The 23,202-nt window shown below is 41.9% G+C and overlaps 1 protein-coding gene across 1 annotated transcript; it reads right to left on the bottom strand.

Annotated features, from left to right (window-relative positions):
* Positions 1–980: 980 nt before the first annotated feature.
* On the bottom strand, positions 981–22,897 carry PROC (protein C, inactivator of coagulation factors Va and VIIIa). Its single transcript, XM_015426815.1, has 8 exons — positions 22,828–22,897; positions 20,156–20,316; positions 18,679–18,703; positions 17,836–17,946; positions 15,633–15,773; positions 12,494–12,600; positions 9,492–9,609; positions 981–1,564 (listed from the first exon to the last, which is right to left on the bottom strand). Exons 1-8 carry the CDS (start codon positions 22,895–22,897, stop codon positions 981–983), a joined length of 1,317 nt encoding a protein of 438 aa, XP_015282301.1.
* Positions 22,898–23,202: the final 305 nt, after the last annotated feature.

The following is a 23,202-nucleotide window of genomic DNA, read 5'->3' as shown; positions in this document are numbered from 1 at the left end:
CGCCGCCGTCTTCAACCGACCATACAGGGTGCCCCCCACCCCTCTAAGGGTGGGTACCCATTTATCTACTTGCAATTAGATAAATGTGTATGCCACCTCTCCAAACCCGCTTGAGTCAACTCACACGTCAAACAGTAAATCAATAAAAAACAATGATATCAATGAGAATAAATAAACAATAATGCATTCTGTTGTGTGTGCATATCAGGAGTGGCTGGAATTTTTAAAAAGACACCTAGAATCTCTAGATTTACAAAGGAAGAGTTCAAAGTGCAAGTGACTTTAAAGCTCTATATGGCTTGGGAACAACATAACCTAAGGACCACCTACTCATGAACCTACCCAACCACTGCAATTAACTTCAGGGGCTCTTCTTTGGGTGCCTCAGGTGTCTACAGCTAGATGGCAGCAACCTGAGAAAGGCCCTGCTCACCAAAATTACAGAATTCTCTCCCCAGATAGATCCATCTGTCTGCCTCTATCATTGTCTTCCACCAGCAGGTGAAGATTTTATCTGTTTCGTTTCCCTCATTGACACTCCTCCCTGTATAAATGTTTTAACTTTGTATGTGGTTTGCTTAGGTGTTGTTTTTTGGTTGTTTTTATGCTAAGTTTTTGCTTGTTTTAATGTTTTTGACCTTGGGGATCTTAAACTGGATGGAAAGTTGGCATAGAAATCTTTTAAATAAATACATCTCTTAAAGGATAATTAATCTGTATTGCGTCCACCTACATATGCATACTTTAAAGGCTTAAGAAGTGTTTTGCTGGATCAATCTGGCACTCTTTGTAAGAATAAGGACAACTGGTGGGGACAAGGCGATCCACCATAAACTGGTCCACTGAAGACCATGGTCTACCTTCTGCCCAACTGTGGCATACACAGTGAGGAAATAATTAAGGAAAGCAGCACACTTTTATGTGGTATACTCTGTATTTATTAGCAGAAGACACTGGGCATATGATTGCTGGGCACATTATCAAAGTGATCTTTTTTCAGACATAGGTTTTTGTGGTGTTTTTATTTGCTGATAAATCCATTCGAGGTAAATGCTGACTTTTGTGTAGATTCCAAAGTTATCAAGTTTCCCGCAGCCCTCTCCCCAGCTCACCAGCCCGACTAGGAACCAGGTATTCTTGAACTGAGTGACCATTGGACCGCCACTGTCCCCATGACAGGAATCCCTCTTATCTCCTAAGATCCCTGCACATAGCATGTTATCTGAGACTGGACTCCGCATAGCATGGTCACATGCATTTCGAGGTGCCACCGGGATTTCAATATAATTGAGGACAGAGCTGTAGTTAGTTGCAGAGTTCCCGCTCTGGGTGCCCCAGCCAGTCACCACTGTTTGTGTCCCTTCTTTCATCAGCTCCTGCTCTGCAAGGTTCTTGACAGGTAGGCATATGGGCAGCACGTACTTGTTGAAGAACACTGGATGGGCCAGGTGCAACAGTGCAATGTCATTATCAGAGGTACTCTTGGTGTAGTTTTCATGAGGCACAAGCTTGTCAGTGAAGATAGCTTGTTCGCCATCATCTACTCGCCAGCGATGGTATTTGCCTGTAAGGGCAACAAGAAAACAAAGAGAGGGTACTGTCCTCAGGAATCCAAGCCTACTCTCCCCCCTCAAAACAATTAAGTAGAACTGTTAAAAGGTGTGTGTGTGTGTGTGTGTGTGTGTGTGTGTGTGTGTGTGTGTGTGTGGTAGGGGTGTGAATTTGAAGCCGAAAAAATAACCAGAAATACCTTACCGGTATTTTCCGGGTATTTTTAAGCTGAATACAGATAAGAGAATCCGACCAGCTACCAGTATAGCTGATCCTGTATAAAGCTGAATTTTCCCAGGTTTTGGGGGTATATTTGGCTATACCAAATAGCTGGTGGTGGAGAGGTTTAAAGAGCTACAAAGTTAACTTTCAGGTCTCCTCTAAGGCTCTGTCCCACCTTTTACTTTGGTTTTCAAGGCAACAGGAGGGAGGGGGAAGAGGCATCTCTGCAGCCCAATGGCAAAAGCACCTTAGGGGAGCTGTAGTGCCTTTGAGCCAATCATTGCAATGCTTTTGCAAATGGCATTGCTTTGCTGGTTTGTAACTTGCAAGGTTGTTGGCTTCAAATGTGAAGTCCAACTAAGTAATGACCTTGCTTTCCCCACCCATTCCCCAGGGAACAGGAGAGAGGGGGGAAGAAGCAGTGGCAATTTGACAAATAGAATTTCAGGTTAGAGAGAAGACTACTTTTTACCAATCAAAGAAGTTTGTTCTTTGTTCTTTTTTTTTTTTTGGACAAAATGAAGAAACCTTTGAGGATACATGGTTAAGACTTTACAAATGGACCAACAAATAAATTATGTGGATATACAACCGAAATACAAGAAAATATGAACGACAACTCTTTTTTTAGATATAAATAAGGACATATTTTAAAATACAAGGTGGAAAAAATTAAAAAACATACAATTTGGTATTGTATGAGGCAACATAACAGACAAATTAATGTTGAAACGGAAGCCCCCCCTTTTTTGTTGTATGTTTGTTAGTTTATTTTGTGTTTGTCTTATACAAAAAATAAAATGCTTATTTTTTAAAAAAAGGTTGTTTTTAAAATTCTTCTGTGCATGGGCAAAGAGCATAAAAGCAAGTGGCTTGCTGAGCTAGACTCCACTGCTGAGAGAGGTTTGGAGAGTGTGCACTGGCTTTGGCTTCAGCTGCTGCTCTAAGCCTGACTCCTGCTGCCTGAGAGACTCTGCTGTGGACCGGATCAGATCCTGCCTTCCTGGAGAAGAGTGAAGACAGTGATCGGTTTGACTGAACAACATTTTTTAAAAGCTTTCTTATTTTATTATTAGTTGTTCTTTGGGCTTGGCGGGTGGTAGGTTGTGTGTCTGTGGGGCGAGTGAGGCCAAGGGCCTTAGGCCTCTTTGTTTTGTTCCCTTTGGTTGTATTCTTAGGTTTTAGTTCCTTCTGGTTTTATGGCTTGCAGTTTTTTGTAGAGTTTTGTTGTTGTTTGGGCCTGGTGGTAGACTGTATGTGTGTGGAGGGAGGCCAAGAGAGTTGGTTTAAAACCTGATTAACTTATTCATTTTTGGTTCTTTTTGGGGGTTTGTGTGTGGGGGTTCTGCTTGTTTTTTTAAAAAAATCTTTTATTTTACTTGAATTCATTCTCCCTTCCTTCCTATCCCTCTCTCCCCCTCTCCCCTTCACTATCCTTTTTTAACAGTCTCTTTATTTGTGTTTAACAATTTTTTTAAAAAAAGATGAGACAAAGGAAAAAGGAAAAAATATACATCAGAAAAGATTTTCCATCTTAATATACTACATTTGGTTGCAGATAGGTTCCATCTTTTCAAGGAATATATAAATTCCACCATTGTTTACTTATTTGCCATAACATCCCACCCTGAGCCTGCTTGTGGGATGGGCGGGGTATAAATATAATAAATAAATAAAATTTGAATGCTTTTGTATATTTATGTATATATTTCATTTAAATTTCAATCAAATTCAACTAAATTCAGCTAATTTCAGCTAGTTTCTCTCTTTTAACCACCTATAAAAATTAAACCAATATTTATCAACATTTTCATAACCCTTTTCTTGTAAAGTAAAAGTTAATTTCTCCATCTCCGCCACATCAAATATCTTAGAAATCACTTCTTCTCTAGTAGGAATCTCCTCATTTTCCCATCTACTAGCACAGCAGATTCTGGCTGCTGTAATAATCTGCATCATAAGTATATTTCATTTTTCTTAAAAGTATCCGCTATAAAATTTAATAAAAAACATTCTGGTGATAGTGATACTGTCTTAGTCAATATCTCATCAATAATCTCTTTTACCATAGTCCAATATTTTTTAGCTTTACTACATAACCATCATAAGTGGAAATATGTTCCATCACTATATTTACATTTCCAGCAATTCTTTCAAATTCTCTTGTCGTATTTATTTAACCTTGCCGGGGAGATGTGCCATCTGTAAAACATTTTAATGATGTTCTCTTTATATGCACTTGATCTAACAAATTTTACATTTCCCCCCCAAACCTTTTCCCATTGTTCAAAGGTCAAATTACTTCCTATATCTCTAGCCCATGCAATCATTGAGGGTTTTACCCATTCGTCTTGCATCTTACATTCAAGCCAGAAATTATAGGCCTTTTTTATAAACTTGTCTTCCTTACCTAGCCATATTTTATCTAATTCAGTCTGATTTTCATAAAACCCGGTTTTTTTGTCAATTGAGCATCTTGATAACAATTGTCTTTTTTCCCACCACGTCATATTCATATCTTCATTATCTATAATATCTTCTGGTCTCCCCTTCACTATCCTTCACTGTTTTTTCTTCTGTTTCTCTTTTTTTGGGGGAGTTGGGAGGGAGGCTTTGTTGCTTGTTTTCTCTGCTTTTTTCCTCTTTTCTTTTTTTGGACTGGTGTGTGTGTGTGTGGAGGGGCTTTTGGTTTAGGTTCTTCTTGCTTTCTATTCTATCTTTTCCTCACCTTTCCCTCCAGTAGTCCTCCCCCCCCTGTATTTGTTCCCTTTAGTTTCTAGAAGGTTGTTTTTTTGGGGGAAGGGGGGTGTTGAGATTCACTGTTCTGTGTTCCAAGTGTGTGCTTCTGGTTTCGAGGGCTACTGAGTACAATGTTTTGGTGTTGCTAAATAGGCTTTTAGTAATAAGGGTCTGTTTTAGGAATTGTTTAACTTTTAAACACTTTTAATTAAATTTCAGAACAGGGCTTTAGTTTCTCCCTAACTAGGCCAGTGCTATGAGGATAGTAAAAGAGGCAAAGTTGTATGTGTCTTCAAAACAGTGGTATAATAGCCTAGATTAAAATTTTAAAAAGCAGTGTGCGGTGCTCTGAGCTTCAGTGAAAGCATGCGCTTTTAGATGAATTTCCCTTTAGATTGTCCTGTAGTTTTTCAGTTTTCAGGAGGGAGCTCCTGCATTTCCATAAAGGGAATCAGGCTTGTCCCAATAGAATCAAGTCAGGAGAAGTTTAATAAACAGCCTTAAACTTTAAAAAGGTTCTGCTGATTCTGCTGCTGGGCACTAGTAGGTTGGCACTGGATTATGCTGCTTGGCACTATTGTATTGATTCTGCTGTCCTTGCAAACCCCCTCCCCCTAGCTTGGATTGTGATTCTGTGTTTGACATCAGCCCTATTGAGCTGGCATTTGCCACAATGGCACTGGGTCCTGCTGCTGAGCATTGGTAAGTTGACACTGGGTTCTGCTGCTGGGCACTAGTACATTGCACTGGTTCTGCAGAAATGCCCCCTCTCAGTTTCTACTTCAGAGATTCTCAGATTTGACCTTAGTCCTGTTGAGTTTTGGCACTGCCACAGTGGCACTGGTTCTGTTGGGCATGTTGCACTGGTTCTGCTGCTGGCCTTGCACACACACCCCTTCACTTTATATTGCAGAAATTCTCTGGGCCACTCTGCTGGGCTTGTATTGCCTTGCTATTCCCCCCCCCCCATTGGAAACAATGGCAGATGAGGAAATCTCCTTTGGGTGCCCATAGAATTGGACCCCCTGGTCCAATCTTTTTGAAACTTGGGGGTTCTTTTGAGGAGAAGCTCCAGCAGTTATGCTGCAAATTTGGTGCCTTAACCTCAAAATACACCCCCCCCCGACCACTGAATATACCCTGGGATAGATTTGCCATTGATTTTAATGGTCCCCATAGGGTATGATGGACTTGGAAAAAATTGAGATTCCTGAATATTACCAAACCCAAATGGGATTCAGGAATATTGGGAAATACCAACGTTTTTGGGTCCAATATACCCAAATTTAAAAAAAAATTCCTTGCACACCCCTAGTGTTTGTGTGGATTGTGAGTCATCTTTCCTTTCCTGAATTCCAGAGTAAGCAATATGAAACCCAGCACTGGAAAGTGGTGACTATATGCTTTTTTGCAGAGTAAAGTCAAAGGGCTGGTTTATACATCCAACAGAATCTTGCATTATATTGAACTTGAGATGGTGAAGCTTGAGCACAAAAACGCATAACCTGAATGGGGGGGGGAGAGGGTGCTTGCATCCAGAATGAGATAGGACCGCCAAGCAGGCAAGAGTCTGATCATTGCCTTGTTGGGTACGTATGAAAGGAGCAGGTAGGAGGAAGGGTTGAGTGCATCAGAATTTACCAGCCAAAATGTTTGTGGGCCTTAGCTCAAGTGTTAAAAGACTTCACTTACTCTCCTTTTTCAGACTTAGGTTTTAGTGGTTGATTTGATTTGGTTGCATCCTAAACTGTCTATAGAAAATTAGCAAGCCAGAGAAAAAGGTTTAGCCAGGCTTTTCTCTGATGCACTATTTGTCTATTTGTAGGGATTTTCTCATGCTTCTGATGGAGCATTCATCATTCCTCCAGCCTACTCACTCTTTCTCATATACATCTGCATCCTAAATCCTAGTCCAGGAAAGGTTTTCTACTTAATTCTGTTTATTGTATAAACTGAGTTTAAAAGATTTGATATAGTGGGAAATGGCTATAGATGCTTTAAGATTTGTGCAGGTTGAAATAGATGACTTCCGGCGGCGCGGCGCAGCGACGGGCGGGGCGCATTTGCGCTCCGACGCCCGATTCCCTTTTCGCGTCTTTTGGGGCTTTCCCGGTCTCCGGGATAGTCCTGCCAGATCTCCCGGAGAGAGATCTGGGGCAGGGGGCTTTGTGGTGGCCCCTCCCACTATTGGCAAGGCGGGGGGATGTCCACCGCCCGCCCCGAAGCAGACACGGATCAGTGGAGGGGAACATGGCCGCCATGTTCCCCGTAGCTGCAGCCTTCCGTCCTGTTTTTAACCATATGTAATTTTTTCTGTTGGATTACAAGCAACAAAGTAAGGAAAACTTCAAGAACTGTTAGTGCACGCATCTGTAAGGAAAATGTCGCCCCAAAAACGGTCAGCGAAAAGAGGAAAAATAAAGCGGCCAGACAAAGAGAGGCTGAGTACTATATGCTTATTTTTTCTTATCTGGGGCAATATTTGTTGCTTCTGTGGGAAAGGATTTATATACTGAGAGTTCTCTGTCCCCCAGTTCTGTTAATTGACTGTTAGCAAGCTTGTAAGTTTCAGTTGGAAAGCTGAATGGACTCTGTGTAGGAAATGGCATCTACAGGGGGAAAAGTGACGGAAGAGATGTTGGAGGAAAATATATTAGTGATAGATATGTCAGCAGAACAGTTTCTAGAGGCTTTAAAAGAAGAACTACAAAAAGCCATAAAAGAAGGAATACAAAAAGGAATAAAACAAGCCTTTGCAAATTTATATGAAACTCCTATTGTAACAAATAAAGCCGAAAACCTAGAGTCACACATATGGAACCTGGAAGAGATTGGTGAGTCTCAGGAAAGAAAGGAGGACTCAGAACTATTATGTCTCCAATCTCCAAGTCAAGGGAGGAAAATAAAAAGAGTTGAGAAGAGACAAGGGAAAAGGAAGAAGACAAGAGGAAGGGGACAGAAGTATAGAATCCCACTTGTAAAAAAGGAGAAAAGGAGAAAAGACAGACAAGGACGATATGAGAGGAGACTTAAAAGGGACAAAATTGAATGGAGATATGACTTAAAAAAAAAAAAACTGAGGAGAGAGTGAAAATGCAAATGAACTACCAGCAGTGCAAAGAGAAACAGCACATAGACAAGTTAGAGAGACAGCACACAGATAAACTACTACAGGACAAAAAGTTACGAAGTTACAGAAGACAAATTAAATTATATGGAATTTATACATGTTTTGATTATATTTGCTTATGTTTGTAAATGGAATAATGATGCATAAAAGACATAATAGATTAAAGTAATTAGAAGTTTATTTATTAGAATATAAAGTAAAAGGTAGGAATTTAGGGGTGATGGAAGAAAATGAAGTGAACATGATAAAAATGGTCACTAAAATTAATTTGGTTTGTCTTATACTACCCTTGATATATTTTTGGGTTTTGTTGGTTTATGAATTTAGGGGTGGTGGAATGAAATGAAGTGAGCATGATAAAAATGGTCACTAAAAGTAATTTGGTTTGTTTTGTATTACCCTTAATATGTTTTTGGGGTTTTGCAGGCTTAGATGTGATTTTTGGAAAGTGAATATTGGAAACAAGTATGGTGTGCTTTGAGTATAAGAAATAACAAATGGATATAAATTGAGTTAGAATGATATGCTTATGTGTGGTAACTATGACTCATAATGGAAAGGGTAGAGTAGAAGAATTGGATGATTATTTATGAGGTGAAAGGATATGAAGCTAAGGGTGGTGGAATCGAATGAAATGATCTGAGTATGGTGGACTGTGTATCAAAGCTGTCATGATTTATTATTATTTTCCTTAATGCATTTTTGGTTTCTGCTAGCTGTATCTGAGGGTGTGGAATGGACTTGAACTGATCTGATGAAGACAAGGAGTTTACCTAGGGATAAACTAATAATGGAACCCCGGAAGGGGAAATAGTTAAGAAGCAATAGGGTAGCATTCAATTATAAGTATTGTAGTAGGTCTAAATGGCAGATAAACTTTGACTGAAACTTAAAGGAACTAAACAGGAAATAAGGAAGATGATGAAATAACATGAAAAGTGTTTGAAAGTTGGAATTAAATGAAACTTAATGAGTAATTTTTCCCAAAGGAGCAAATATGAAGAAGTTTAAGGTCTAGAGAGAAGTGAGAGAGGGAAGTTTAAAAGCTATTATTAATGGATGTGTGTATTTGTAAGTTCTTACTCTGGTAAATGTGCAGAAGGAAAACTTATGTAGGTTGAGAATTAGGTTGCGTTGTAAAATCTAAGTGAAGTACAAAGAATTAATTATATTAGTATTAATGATTGTAAGTGAATATGTATTATTGTGAAAAACCAATAAAAATAATGTTCAAAAAAAAAGATTTGTGCAGGTTAAATGTTGTGAGCAGCAATAAAACAAGCTTGGATTTAATCATGTTTATGTTAGTTCCAAGAAGTGATGGTAAATCAAAAACATCTCACAAAGAGACTGTTAGTTCTTTGGCTCTTTCATAATTGAATTAATACCTGTCACCCTGGCTGGTTTATCTCTTCTTAGTTTTTTTTCAGTCCAGTGTTGAGCCCTGATGAGACCATACTCTATGTCTCCAGGGGTAGATTGGGAGGAAAAATTACCCTGGAAAAGGGCCCCACCCTCACAGGTCCCCCCAGAAGGGGCAAATGGAAGAAGAACTGCTTGCACCTGCCTCATGTATTGCTGGGGCCATGAGCTCCCACTAACCTCCCACAGAGCTGCCTTCTGTGAGGTGAGTCTCATCGCCTCAGTTGGGGCCAGGGTTGTCCCAGCAAAGGGGAGGCCATAAGCCTATCAGCCCATTGGAATTTTTCCTGGTAGTCTTAATGGTTGTCTCTATGGCCTTCTGTGTCTCTATGACCTGCCCATTAGTTTCTTTTCCTGGAAAGACAAAGCCCTGATGTGTTGATTGAAGTGTCCCATATTACAAAGAAAGGCAGGGCTTTTTCCATACCAAATTTCAGTCTGAGTATTTCTTCTCCCTCCAGACAGTGAGCAGCTGTCAGCACCCAGGTGGGGTGTATGAGAACACCCCCACACTTAAATTTCCCTGCTCCATTGAACAACATAACCTGAAATGGAAAAGAAGAGGTACAGGGTCATGATTCTTTTTCACATATTATTTATTTCACAGCACATGTCCAACATTACTCTGTTGGAGACCCCAGCATCTAATATTTTGCTTTCTTTGTCTGGTGATAATAGCTTGGAATAAATTACACAGAGTTTTCTTCTCACTTTTTACAGAGCTGTGCTCCTCTGCCAGTGTGGTATAGAAATTTGTATGGGAGGCCAAATTCACATACCAATCGGATATTTTGCTATAAAGCAATCGTTTGAAACCAAATTTTCCTGTGTGGACAAACTGTGAATGACTGCAACAACTGTACAATATCCAGTGATGTGTGAAAGTAGCTTCTGCCCAGGACTGGGATAAAACCATCAATCAGCCATGAAGGCTGCTGCGTGACCCTGAGCCAGTCATGTTCTCTCAGCTTCACCTACCACCCAGGATAAAATGGAAATGAGGAGAAGCATGCCCTGAACTCCTGGAAGAAAGGACACAACAAAAATTATATAGGTAGGTATCTAGGCATACAGACTAACACAGCAGAGCAAAAGTCTGCTGAACAGAGGCAGAAACTGCCTTGTTCCAATTGTGTTAAATCAAACAGAGAATAATTACCCCCAAGCCCGCCATTTACCAAACATTACATGACTCCATTGTAATTCTTATTTCCATCAAGATTGATTTCTCCAATCAGGAGTCCATGTATGAGGTCAGTAAATGTCATATCCTCTCGTGTATAAACAACCATCATGCTGGGCAGAATTTTGGTGTACCAGGATGATTCCATGTGGAGTTTTTAACTTTGACAATTCAGCCTAATTTTTTTTAATGACTGCTCCTGAAGGTAAACATAGTGTATCGGAACTCTGAGTCGGTGATGCAGCTGGGGATCAGGATGGCAGACAGACACAGTCTTTGAAGTAATTATGTTCCCTCCCTTCACAGAAGTCAGAACCAGAGCTTAGGCACAAGCTAAGTAAGTTGCTATAGTTTGTCTACTATGACTAGCATGTACTATAGTCTATATGTTGTGTCCGCTGACCGCCACCAGGGGCCAGCGAACAGAGCTTTACTCTGGAGGAACAATGGGGACTAGGCTCCTGGTTTCTCCACTGGGGGACCAATGGGACCGTGGCGGGAGATTTAAACCCACCAACGGGACCTAGGGGTGTGTTCCCCAGCAATGTTCCCTCTAAGCTGTGGAGTCTTGTGAGCAAAAATTCTACTTTGTGAGCTGCTGGCATTAAAGTTGTGAGTGAGCGATTTGGCTACTGCATATATTAGTTTGCTCTGGAGCCATCCTTCCTGAGCCGAGACAAAAATGTATGAGCCGGAGGCTAAAAAACTGTGAGCTAGCTCACACTAACTCAGCTTAGAGGGAACACTGGTCCCCAGGTGTGTATATAGTTGGCCAGCCGGCCATTTGTCTTTGTCTTTGTTGTGTACCAGTAAACCATGCTGATCACTACATCGGTCTCAGTGGTTTCTTCATGCGTTTAACCCACTACACTTCACTATATCACAATGGTTAATCTGCCCTAGGTTGGCCCTGGTTAGTACTTGGATGGGAGACCACCAAGGAATACCAGGGAGGCAGGCAATGGCAAACCCCCTCCGAATGTCTCTTGCCCTGAAAACCCTGTGGGGTTCCCATAAGTCAACTGTGACTTCATGGCAAAAAGGGTGTGGTGTAGCATGATGCTACTGGTGGCAGGACTGCTGAGGAGTGGGACAAAGGTGAAAAAATTCTGGCCAACCTGGGTTGCCCTGGGAGTTGACGAAAGTGCCACTAGAGCACCATTTATTTATTTATTTATTTATTTATTTATTAAATTTATATCCCGCCCTCCCCAAACGGGCTCAGGGCGGCTAACAGAAGAGGCATACGCCATGATTCAACAACTAAAAACAGAATAAAACAATCAATCACAAACAAAGTGACAGCGAATAAGCTCTTATCAGTCCAAGATGGGGTTCTATTAACCAGCATAACCCATCAACATAAATTCCGGATAGTACTGTCATCCTTTCATAACCAGTTCTTCTGTTCGTCTGGTCGTCTTGCTAGGGCCAGCTCACATCCTGGTAGAATCCACCGTCAAAGATGGCAACTCGGTGGTGGTACAGTAATGGTGGCGGCTCCTATGTGAAAGCCTGGTGGAAGAGCTCCATCTTACAGGCCCTGCGGAACTGCATAAGGTCCCGCAGGGCCCAGATCTCCTCTGGGAGCTCATTCCACCAGATAGGAGCAGCCACCGAAAAGGCCCTGGCCCAGGTTGCAGCCAACTTGATGTCCTTGGGGCCTGGAATAACCAAAAGATGTTGCACCCCTGACCGTAGTGCTCTTGGGGGAACATATGGGGAAAGGCAGTCCCTTAGGTAAGCTGGACCCTGGCCATCAAGGACTTTATAGGTAAGAACCAGCACTTTGAAGTGAATCCGGTATGCTATAGGCAGCCAGTGCAGCGCCTTCAGCACCGGCTGGACGTGGTCCCACCTAGTGAGACCCATCAACAGCCTAGCGGCCGCATTCTACACTAGCTGCAGCTTCCGGATTTGCGACAGAGGCAGCCCCATGCAGAGAGTGTTACAGTAGTCCTATTCTGCTCAAACATCTTGCTCTTTGGAAGGAAGGGGGGAGGAGGAAACAAACAGGTTGGGAGCAAGAGCAAAGTGAATCTTTTTTGTCTAGGCCTGCATGGTGGCTCTCAACTGGTCTGTCAAGTAAGAGGGTTAAACAAGAAAAAATATTCCTTAGCAAACAGTGGCAACATACATGGGGGGAGGGTGCCTGAGTAGGAAGTTTTGTGCCAACTCTTAGGAAAAGGGTAATCCTCCCAAAGAAGCAACTGTGGGTAATTGAAGAACTCCTTGAAACTCCTTACTTGCCAGGGGCTGTTTCCCTTTTTTCCAGCTTTTCCTGCAATAAGTTTAATTTTCATCCCACTGATTGAAGCCTGGGAATCCACAACTCTCCCACAGGGGAACTCCACTGTAAAAAGGTAATGGAAAGATTGTATAGAAAGATCAAAAGATCTATACGGTCATCCCTTTGAGACCATACTTACAAAAAAATCCACTCTACTTTTCAATCAAGACGTTCAAAACCATCTTATACTTCCCTTATTTCTAGGAACTGTGTGAATCCAGTTAATTGTTTCATTCCCAACTTCCTATTAGATCAATCTGAAGTAACTTCCCAGTCCTTTTAGCAATCGTAATGAATTTTTAGCAAGAACTATTTTGCACAAGACATTACCATTTTGTTCATTTCCTATGCCTGTGAGATATCTCACAGTATTGTAGTTTAATACAATATTAATATTTTCAGGGCTCATCTCTATTTCTCTGTGTTCAAGATGGCAATCAGTAACTTTTTTATTTCAAAGATTTAAATACTGCTTTATTAACATATCGTTGTTGGTGACATGTACATCTAGAGACTAATTTAAACAGCAGGTTGGCAAGGCAAAAGAATAGGTTGCCAACCTCCAGGTGGGCCTGGAGATCTCCTGGAATTCCAACTGATCCCCAGGCTTCAGAGATCAGTTCCCCCCGGAGGAAATGGCTGCCTTGGAGGGTGGGCTCTCTGCTGAAGTCCCTCCCCAGGCTCCACCCCCAAAATATCCTGGAATTTCCTAGCCTGGAGTTGGCAACCCTATCTATGCAGCTCTGCACATACCCAGTATGTTTAAACTGGAATCATCCCTGTGCAAATCAGTGACAAGCGCAAATTAGTTCAGTAAAGATTTATAGCCAGGGTGGCATACTAAAGCAGCACATGTAACTGTTTTGCATGGGTGGCAGCCCAGTTTAAACAAGCCACTGGGCATGTGCAAAGCACTAGTAAGTTCTTTCTGGCAGCATCCTGTTTAAATCAGACCTTCTGGATTGTACCAGTATTCAAACTGTAGGTGGAGGTTAATGTATTTGAACTTCACCCATTTAAAAATTTGCATGCAGTAAGCCATATATAAGGAGATATAGTTAGCATACAGGAGACTCTTTTGATGTGCTAATTTAGTATAAGCAGGGAGGACAGGTGAGATCATAAATGTAATTCCTCTCTCAGCTACAGTTGATACTAAAGTGGTACAGACCGATTAGCTCATTCCACCACCTCCTTCTACACAATGTACAGAATGCCTCTCCCATTCTGACTAGTAGGGTCTGAATGCTTAACTGTGTGCTTTACAGACCAGAGTATACAGTAGACTATATATGTATTGTCCTACTGATTAAGTCCTACTGATTTCAATATAACTCATTTCCTTGTATGGCTGCTTAAGCCATATATTTCGGAAGCATTATGGGTTGGATCCAGCTAGCTTTTTCATTCAGTCTTGCTCCATTCCCTTCATTACTACAGCATTTGTCCCACATTGTTTTGTCCATGCAGTTCCCATGATCCTAAGCATAACCTATTTGGTGGTCACTTTCCATTTTCACCTGCAGAAAAGCTGGTTGGATCTAACCCATCGTGTACCTAACCACATTTCTCTGATTTATACCCAGTCCTCCATGCAGCAACAGAACAATTCATGCCCACCGGGTTTTATGAATGGCAATAATTCTAATCACTCAAATAAAAACTGTTTCCTTTGTTACTCTCCATAGTATTTATCAAGATTTTCTTGTCAAGTCAGCTAATGAAGCACCACAGGGAAGAATCATACTAATAATCTATTTCATGCAGAGCTGTGGATTGAGTCATTATGCAGATAACACTCAACTCCCTATAATCTTTCCAGGGAAGCAGTGGGTATGTCCAGCCAGTGTCTGGAGGTAGTGAGGGATTAATTGAGGATAAGCATACTGAAATGTAATCCAGACAAAATGGAAGAGCTGTGGCTTGGCAGTAAAACTGATCTGGGAATAAGTGTTTCAAAAGTTTTGAATTTTTATTACCACAGTTATGGAGTTTGTGTGTGTGGGAGAGAGAGAGAGAGAGAGAGGGAGAGAGAGAGAGACTACTGCTTTGAGCTACCTTGGGATTTTTTTAAAATTAAAAGGTGGCATATAAATATAATGAGGAACCACTAAAAAGGGACAAAGAAAGGGTGCCTTTAAATTAACATTCATATGTTAAAAGATATCTGTTTTTAAAATTCTGTACCGGGTTGCCAACACTGCATTGGAAAATTGCTGGGGGTGGGCTAGAGGAGGGTGGGTTTAGGGATGGGAAAGACCTCAGCGGGCTATAATGGCATAGAGCCCACCTTCAAAGGCAGCCATTTTCTCACCAGGGGAACTGATCTCTGTCATCTTTACCCAAGATGTACAGTAACCTAAAATCTTGGCCTGGATATGCAGCAGAACCGTATCTCTCTCTAACATTACATATGAAAAGTATCGATGGGCTTTCTCTAGAGCATATTTTGATGCCTTCCCCTCTAATTTACTGCAAGGAAGGTATCTCCATTGGCCTACACATCAAAGATGTTGTCTATGTGCAGATAAAGAACTTTAAACAATCACACACATTCTTTTACATTGCAAACTCTATTTCAGAGAGAGACACCAGCTATTTTTTTCCTTTACTTGCCCAATTTAAACCCTTGGAAAACTATTTGAAATTTGCAGATACTGTGCTGCTGAAATATTTATTGGAAGATACCAAGACGTCGGTAACTCTGGTAGTAGCAAAATATTGCTTTTTAGTAATAAACAAGTGAAAGATTTTAACAAAAAGCACAGACTGAAGAGAATTTTAGACAAGACTTAGAATTTAGGGAATAGAATTACGATTTTAATGGGGTCTGTGGCTGGTACTATGATGGTATTATTGTCTGTGAGTGTTGGTGATCGTACTTGTTTATTATTGTATTGTTTTACTGCACTGCTGGTCAATTGGCTATAACAATAAATTTGATTTGATCTCTATCATCTGGAGATCACTTGTAATTCTAGGAGATCTCCAGGCTCCACCTGGAGGTTCACAACCCTCCTTTGGTAATCAGAATGCATGTTTATCTGAAATGCCTTGGATTGAATCCAAGCATGTTTGCATGTATCCTTCCTTACCAACAGGTTGACATGAAGTATGATCATCCTTCAGCTGGTACCCTGAAGCACAACTGCAGTAACGTTGGCCCTTCCCTTGATCCTCATGACAGAAATGGTCACAGCCACCATAGTCAATGGAGCAGTTGATGTAGTTGATCTCTGGGCAGCAAAAGCATTAAAAGATGTGATGAAAAAAGTGTTATCTGTTACAAAAAGATTCACTAGGATCACTTTAATGTCCCCTTTATAGTTGTACAGAAATAAAACTATTTGAGGGCCAATTCAGATTATTCCAATCTGCTCTGTCTGGAGTATAAAGTCATCAGGAACATGGGTTGGATCCATACTAATGTTTCTGCCCACTGAGTGCAGTTTTCCCACCTCTCCCCCATTTCCTGTGGAAACCTGAAATGTCCCCAAAATCTTTTACCCCAAGGAGAGGGGACCCCTAGGAATAGAATGGGAGGCATTTGGGGCTGCTGCAAGAGAAGTGGAAAAATTGCACTCAGTGGGCAGAAGTCCTTGGATCCAAGCCCCAAATGAGGCTGCCTCAGACTGTCTTGAGTCCAGCCAACCAGTTCTGTATTATTTACCGATAGCAGCTCTCCAAGGTATCATGCAGAGGAACAGCACCAGTTTCAGGTTTGGGGGAGGGAGGCAGAAAGTTCCCAGGGCCCCCGTTGTCCTCCTCTGCCCACAATCTGGCACTGCTTATGAAACACTTTGTACTCTGCCACTGGCTAACAGTCAGTTTAACTTAGTAGGTGCACTTAACACTTCCATGGTGCATATGTTAAGTGCCTTTGATTATTCTAATCACAGTAACTGAAATCAATCATGAACATATATTCAGATATTCACTTTGGTTTATTGCTTAAAGGCATTCTGGGTAAAATACTAAATGCTGACAGGCAATCATACTACAGTGACCTTGCTTGTTCTTGCCAATCGTAACTGGGCGTGCTCCTGATGCCAGTTTGCTTGCGTTAGATGAAGAACACTGCATGATGTACTAATATTTGATACATTAGATACTTTTTATCACTTCATAGTCTGGGAAGAAGAAGGCCTATTGTTCAAATGGGGGAGGTATATCTTTGCCTGAGAAAACCCAACCCACAGGTTGGAACCCAATCAGAATGGTGTGATGGATATGTGACAAAACTTTGATGGAACCAATAATTATGATTTATTTCTAACTGTCATAGGGGGTATAAAACCCTATGTCTCCCATTGTAACCTTAAGGAGAGCTGTGGGTACTCAAGGGTTCAAAACCTTGTTGTGCCTGTACTTTTCCTCCTTTATTAATAAAGTTTTAAAGTTTGGATTCTCCTCTACAAGACTGCCGAGTGCTTTCTCAAATTGGGCTGGGGAAGCACACCTTTCACGGAGTTTCTGTCCTACACTAGTGAGGGGGAAATTGCAACTTTCCCAGAATTCAAACTGCCCTATTTTGTGCTGTGAAACTGCAGTTTTCCCTCTAGCTACAGCAAGATATGGCTACCCTGAACACACAAGAGTGCTAAACTACAGTTTGCCAGCCTCTTCCAACAGCAGAGTAGGGAAAACCTTCCTGCAAGGTTATTCCTTCACCGCTAAGAACTTTCCTGGTTGTACAGCCTGTAGCAAATACATATATGGAAAGGCCTTTGGATCAGCATGTATTTTCTGCCATGGTATAATTACTAGGGGTACCATATTTTGAAAAGCAAAAAGGGGGGCATATTTCCCAACTGACTACTTCAAACAAGTGACCACTATGACAAATCTCGTTTTAAATACCCCTACTATTTCAGCTGTGATAATTGCTACTAACCAATGCTCCCTCTAAGCTGTGGAGTCTTGTGAGCAAAAATTCTACTTGGTGAGCTACTGGCATTCAAGTAGTGAGTGAGCAATTTGGCTCCTGCATAAATCAGTTCGTTCTGGAGCCCTCCTTCCTGAGCTAAGACAAAAATGTGCGAGTTGGAGACCAAAAAACTGTGAGCTAGCTCACACTAACTCAGCTCAGAGGGGACACTGCTACTAACTAGGAATATTCCTAACTTTCCAACCCCAAAAGAGGCATTTTCATCAGAGGACAGAAACCAAAAAAAAAAAAAAGATGTCTGGTAACCCTATTGCTTACTCAGCTGAACTTTAAACAGTACACAGGCACCCATTACACAGCAACAATGTTTGTGTTATATACTACAACGGAGGACTGAGGCATGTAGTTACCATGTTGACACAGCTGTCCCTCCCAACCTGCATTACATATGCAGTGAAATCGCTCAAAGCTGTCCACACAGGTTCCATTGATACATGTGACATTTTCACATTGATCTCCATCTAAAAACACATTTGCAGAGAAACTCAGACCATGCGCCATGTAGTTCCATTGCAAGTTAAAGGTCAAATACATCTCCCATAGGTTTTCCCAACCAATATATATAGCTGACTTCCTTTGTTGTACTTCATCTCCCTTATGAGTATGGGATTCCCAAAGGTATCAACAGTCCCAAAAGCAGTAAGTTTAGGGGGAGCGATGGAGAACTTTGGAATGCAACCCTGGTTCAAAATTATTATTATTATTATTATTTTAATAAATTTATTTTCCAAGTTTTCACCTTTACATTACTTCAAAATCATTATATTTAAAATATAACAATTAAACAGTCAATTATACATCTCCAAAAATCATTCATTTTCAACATGTATGATTTTCACTAACTCTTTGCGTACAAATTATATTTTTCTTTTATGCTTTAGCCAGTCATATATATTTTTCCATCTTTTCCAGAATACATTCTCTGATTTGTTATTCAATTCAAAATTATTGAATCACTAGATGCACACAAAGTCCATTGCTACAGCTGAGTCCTGAAGCATTTGTAGCTTCTGTAGTAAAGACCATGGAAAGTACCCGCTTATTTCCATTTTTAACACAAACCAGAGCAGTAACAATAGCTCACTTAATGCACTGGTGACAACAATCCTTTGAAGTACAAAAAAAAGTGATCGGGGAGGAAAGAAATAAAAGTACTCACTCTAAATATAAAAAGTCAACACTTCTTCACTTACCAATATACTTTGTCCAAAAACTCAGCTGCAAAGACATAAAATCTAGGTTAAAGTGGGAAACGGACTAGTTTTCCATGAATAGACCCATATATTATCACATCATGTCTGGGTACAGATAAGAGAATCATCATCCTTGATGGAGTCATTATGAGAATGAACTAGTTCTGAGGGACCTGCCCAAATCCATACCACAAGAATGCATACTCAGGATTCTTGCATACAGAATAAATTTCCTTTTCTACATTGCCTTGCATCCCAATGCACATATTGCAATACTGGAACTAAGTAATGGATAATATTCTCAGGGTAATTCTTCTCCTGGAAACAAGCTGCAACTCTAGGTGGCATCAATTATCAGAGTTCCACTGAGACAATGGACCACAGTTCAACCAGGCATCAACTAGTATATGTTGACTTCAGTGACATTCTACAGATTTATCCCATCTGAAATGGGCATGATAATTCAGTGCAGTTTATACATCCAAATCAGATGTGTTAAAAATGGGAGCTGAATAGATCACAATCACATTCTTGCTTTACCACATGCCCATCTTACAACTGAACAAGTATGTGTGCAAAGATACTGACAGTGGGTTGGAAATGGAACAGATGGTAAATGTGATCATACAACCACTGCACCACATATGCAATCCTACTGACAACTACACAGGCCCATAGACACCCAACAAAACAAGCAACCCAAGAGACTGCCTGGGATGACAATGCTTTTAAGGATGCCAACGAGGCAGCATCCGGTCCAAGAGCATTCACAAAATCACTTGCAACACCACAGACAGTGCTGGGCAGCCCCGTAGCTAGGGGTTTTTTTTGTGAGGGGGTCTTGGGGGCCCCCGCCAGCTGATTAAATGGGGGGCAGCTTCCCTCCCCCCCAGCAAGGGCAGCTCTTCTCTGTGGAGCTTCTGGCTCCCTCCCTGAGGAGCCCCAGTGCCCCTTCCTGCGTCGCTGCACCAGGGGCAGCCTGACCTCCACCCTTGGCTCCTTCCCGGGGCCGGGAGAGGCGAGGTCTGCAGTGGCTGGGCTGGCAGGGTGGTGTGGTGTGTGGGCGCATTGGTACACATGAGCACAGCCAAGTGTGCCGGGCCAGACGAAGCTCGCCTCCTTGCCTTGCCTGGCTGAGCTTACCTGCTGCTGGCAGGCCAGGCAACAAGCATCTCTCAGCCCAGCCTTGCTGCCTCTGCTGCTTCTTGTGCTGCTGCTGCTGCTTGTGCCACCCTCATTCTCCCAGCCCAACAGGCCAACAGGCAATTGGGGGGGGGGAGCCAAGGCTCAGGGAGGGAGGCCCATAAAAACCACTAGAGGGCCAGACTCTGCAGGCCCCGCAGTAGCTACAGGCCTGGTGCTGGGATGAATAGCTTCTTGAGACAACAGAATGATTTGGGTTGGCCTCACTCAGACCATAGTGCACATCAACTTGGCAATGTCATTTGATCCTCAACATCGTATCACAACAACTTACAGTTGCTTCCTTGGTCTTAAAGATCTCACTGGCTTCCTCAAAGTCACATTGTTCCTCATAACATTCTCGCTCCAACGAGCCTGCTTTGATCTCCTCCAAGAAAGTATTTGCCCTCTTCTGTATTTTCAGCACTTGATTTGCTTCCCTGCTACTGTAAAACACTTTGGACAAAAATTGAAAAACCACACAAGCCACTAAGGCCACCTTGCTAGCAGTAGGCATTAAGTCAGACGTGTTATCTAATTTATTGTAACTGATGCAGGGGAAAGTATTTTCAAGGGTTCTGAACAGAAAACAATGCTTTGAAGTGACTAAATGCTGAGCTGGACAAAACCAACACAGATAAAAGGCACAATCCCAAAGCCCATATGTACTTAGTACTTAGAACAGCAACTAATCTCCACACTGGAGTAACTTGGAAATATGTTGCTATATTGGAAATATGCTGGCATAGTCCCTGCTGGTACATACAAGTGTTACTGTGCTGCAGAAGACGCTGTCGGCTCAGCGTTAGACGGAATAGTTACCATGATGACAATAAAGTCATATTGTAGGGTAGGGTCCTGAAATGGACAGTGCAATCATACCCCTTCTAAATTCTATATAAATCCCAGCTAGCGTACACATAGCTCAGGGGATGGCATGGGGTTACATTTCTCTGCTCTCATGTAGCGCGCACTTTGAAAGCATGTATACAAGGGGGCTTTGGTCATAGGAACTCTAGAGAAATGGCAGATTGTACTGAAAAGAAGCAATATACAAAGTCAAGGCAGAGAACAGACATTGTTATAGCATAAAATTGCTAAAACTGGAGCACGTCTCTAAGCCTTGGAGATGTAGCTATTGGTGCACCCAGGCACATTGCATTCCTCTCTGATGGACCTGGATGGGAACCGGCAGTCCTGCTGAGGTGTCTTCATTTAGACACCCATTTGCATCATTGCTGTGGCCCAAGTCTGAACCAACTGAGGAACTCCTGTAGTGCTTTTAGCACTGCAGATTCCTCTGCCAAGTGAGTCATGGTGGATATGGTTGAGCTCTGCCAAGTGAGTCATGCCTAATATGGCTGAGCTGTCCATTCCTCCTTCCCTGTGTGTAGGCTTGTGAAAAGGGTGTTTGCAGGTAGGTCTTTGATCATTCCTCTGTGGAACTCATAGGGAGGTGGTCGTTACAGTGCTCCTACTAGGTATGCCACAGCAAAGGGTGCTGTGCTCCCTTGCTTCCTTCCCTTGTTGTGGGCTGTGGTTGGAGGCAGGGTGACATCAAAGAGGCATGGGGGCATGACTTCCAGTTGGGCTGGCCTGGCTTTAAGGTGGGCATAGCTGTTTTCCAGGCCAACAGACCTGTGCTTCAGAGGGAATTGTTCCCATGTATTGTAGACTGTCTTGAGTTCTGTAAAGGAGAAAAACAGCTAACAAATTCATTAAATAGATCAATAGATCGATCGATAGATAGATTGCTGCTGTGTAATCAGCCTGCTGCTCAGTGCATAATGACTCGGTGCATATGGACTCCAAAGCAGTTGCTGTGCTCTCAGTGGTTTGGAGCTAGGTCGGTACAAGTATATTTTCTCTGTTGAGAGAGCACAGGGTTCTGATTAGCCATGCCAGAGCAATGCTGGTGATGCATCAGCACCCACAAATTAGGCTGGTGTTACCCAGTACAGAGTTTTAAAAATTCATGCTCAGTGGCTGAAGAATATCAGCACAATAAGAGCTGGTTCCAGATGTTGAGAGGCCCTGGGCAGAGTTCCCAGGACCTCCTTCCCCTCTTCTGACCACCACCAGGCTCTGTTCACACCTTCATTTCCTCCCACCCATCCTCATGTCTCCCACCTGCCTGTCTCTCCTTCCCCTGCCTGCTTGTGAGGCCTCTCATGCTCACAGCCACCTGCACCACCTGCACCCCTTTCCATGGTGGCACCAGGAAGTATGTGCAGCTGGGGCAAGAAGTGGTGCCAGCAAGTGAGTAGGAGGGGAGGTTGGCAGCATTGGGTCCTCCTAGACAGGTGGCAGCAGCCCCACCTGTACTGATGCTGCCCTTGAGTACAATTGTTTTCCATAAGCAGGAATAGTTTTGTAGGTAAGTGGCATCACATTATATTTGAAGTAGCCCAGTTAAATATCATTAAAGTTCAAGGGCCAGAAACGCCTATGCTTGGCAACAGTGTGGGCTCCCTCCAGGCTCAGGGAAGCTTTGAAATTAGCTGAAAACTTTTCAAAGTTAGTTGTATTTATCCTTCTAAGCTTTAACAAGATAGGATTACATTTTGATGCCCATTTTCCCCGTTGAGACACAATCAGTCCTAAAGAACCTATGAGGATGGAATAACAACTCCTAGGTCTTCTGTTTTCTTTACTGACAGATCTTCACTGCATTAGGGCACTCAAAACAATTGCTGCTGTTATGCACAACTGTAAAATGGTATTGATGAATGCAGGACCCTCCCAAGTTATACATAACAATGAAGTATAAATGTTTGAGCATATTCCCGTTCTCACTTTACTTGCACATCAGGGTGACAACAGTCACACATACTGTGTCACCTGGACTTATTTTGAAGAGAATTATATATACGACATGATTCTGGGCTCTTCAGATCATGAGTTTAAAAATGCAATGGGGGTAGAATGCAGGACATAGAATTTCTCCTACAAGAAAAAAAGATGTACCTGAGGCTTCATGTCCACTACGCGATACAAAGGTAGCTGAAAACACCCAAAGGGTAACAATTTTCCACATCATACCACACTTAAGACCTAAGAGAATAAACACAAAAGTAGACAACAGATTTTAGGGAAACATATGCTCTTTTATCTTTTTTAATATTTATATTTTCATTTATTGAAACACATTCCATTATGTGTGAGCTGGCTCATAGTTCAGTAGTTAGTTGTGTTTTTATATTTAGCCTGGCACCACCTTATAGAAACTGGCAGCAATTTTATCCTGCTGTGGCTCTTCATAACTAATTAATTGGCATGGTTATGTCTGTTCATGACAGGAAATTACTCGTCATGTTCGGTGTTCCTATCTAAAAATTATTC

This window comes from Gekko japonicus, unplaced genomic scaffold (genome assembly GCF_001447785.1).
Source record: "Gekko japonicus isolate JY-2015 unplaced genomic scaffold, Gekko_japonicus_V1.1 scaffold14, whole genome shotgun sequence".
In the NCBI taxonomy this organism is placed as follows: Eukaryota; Metazoa; Chordata; class Lepidosauria; order Squamata; family Gekkonidae; genus Gekko; species Gekko japonicus.
This window is presented reverse-complemented; position numbering and strand designations above follow the sequence as displayed.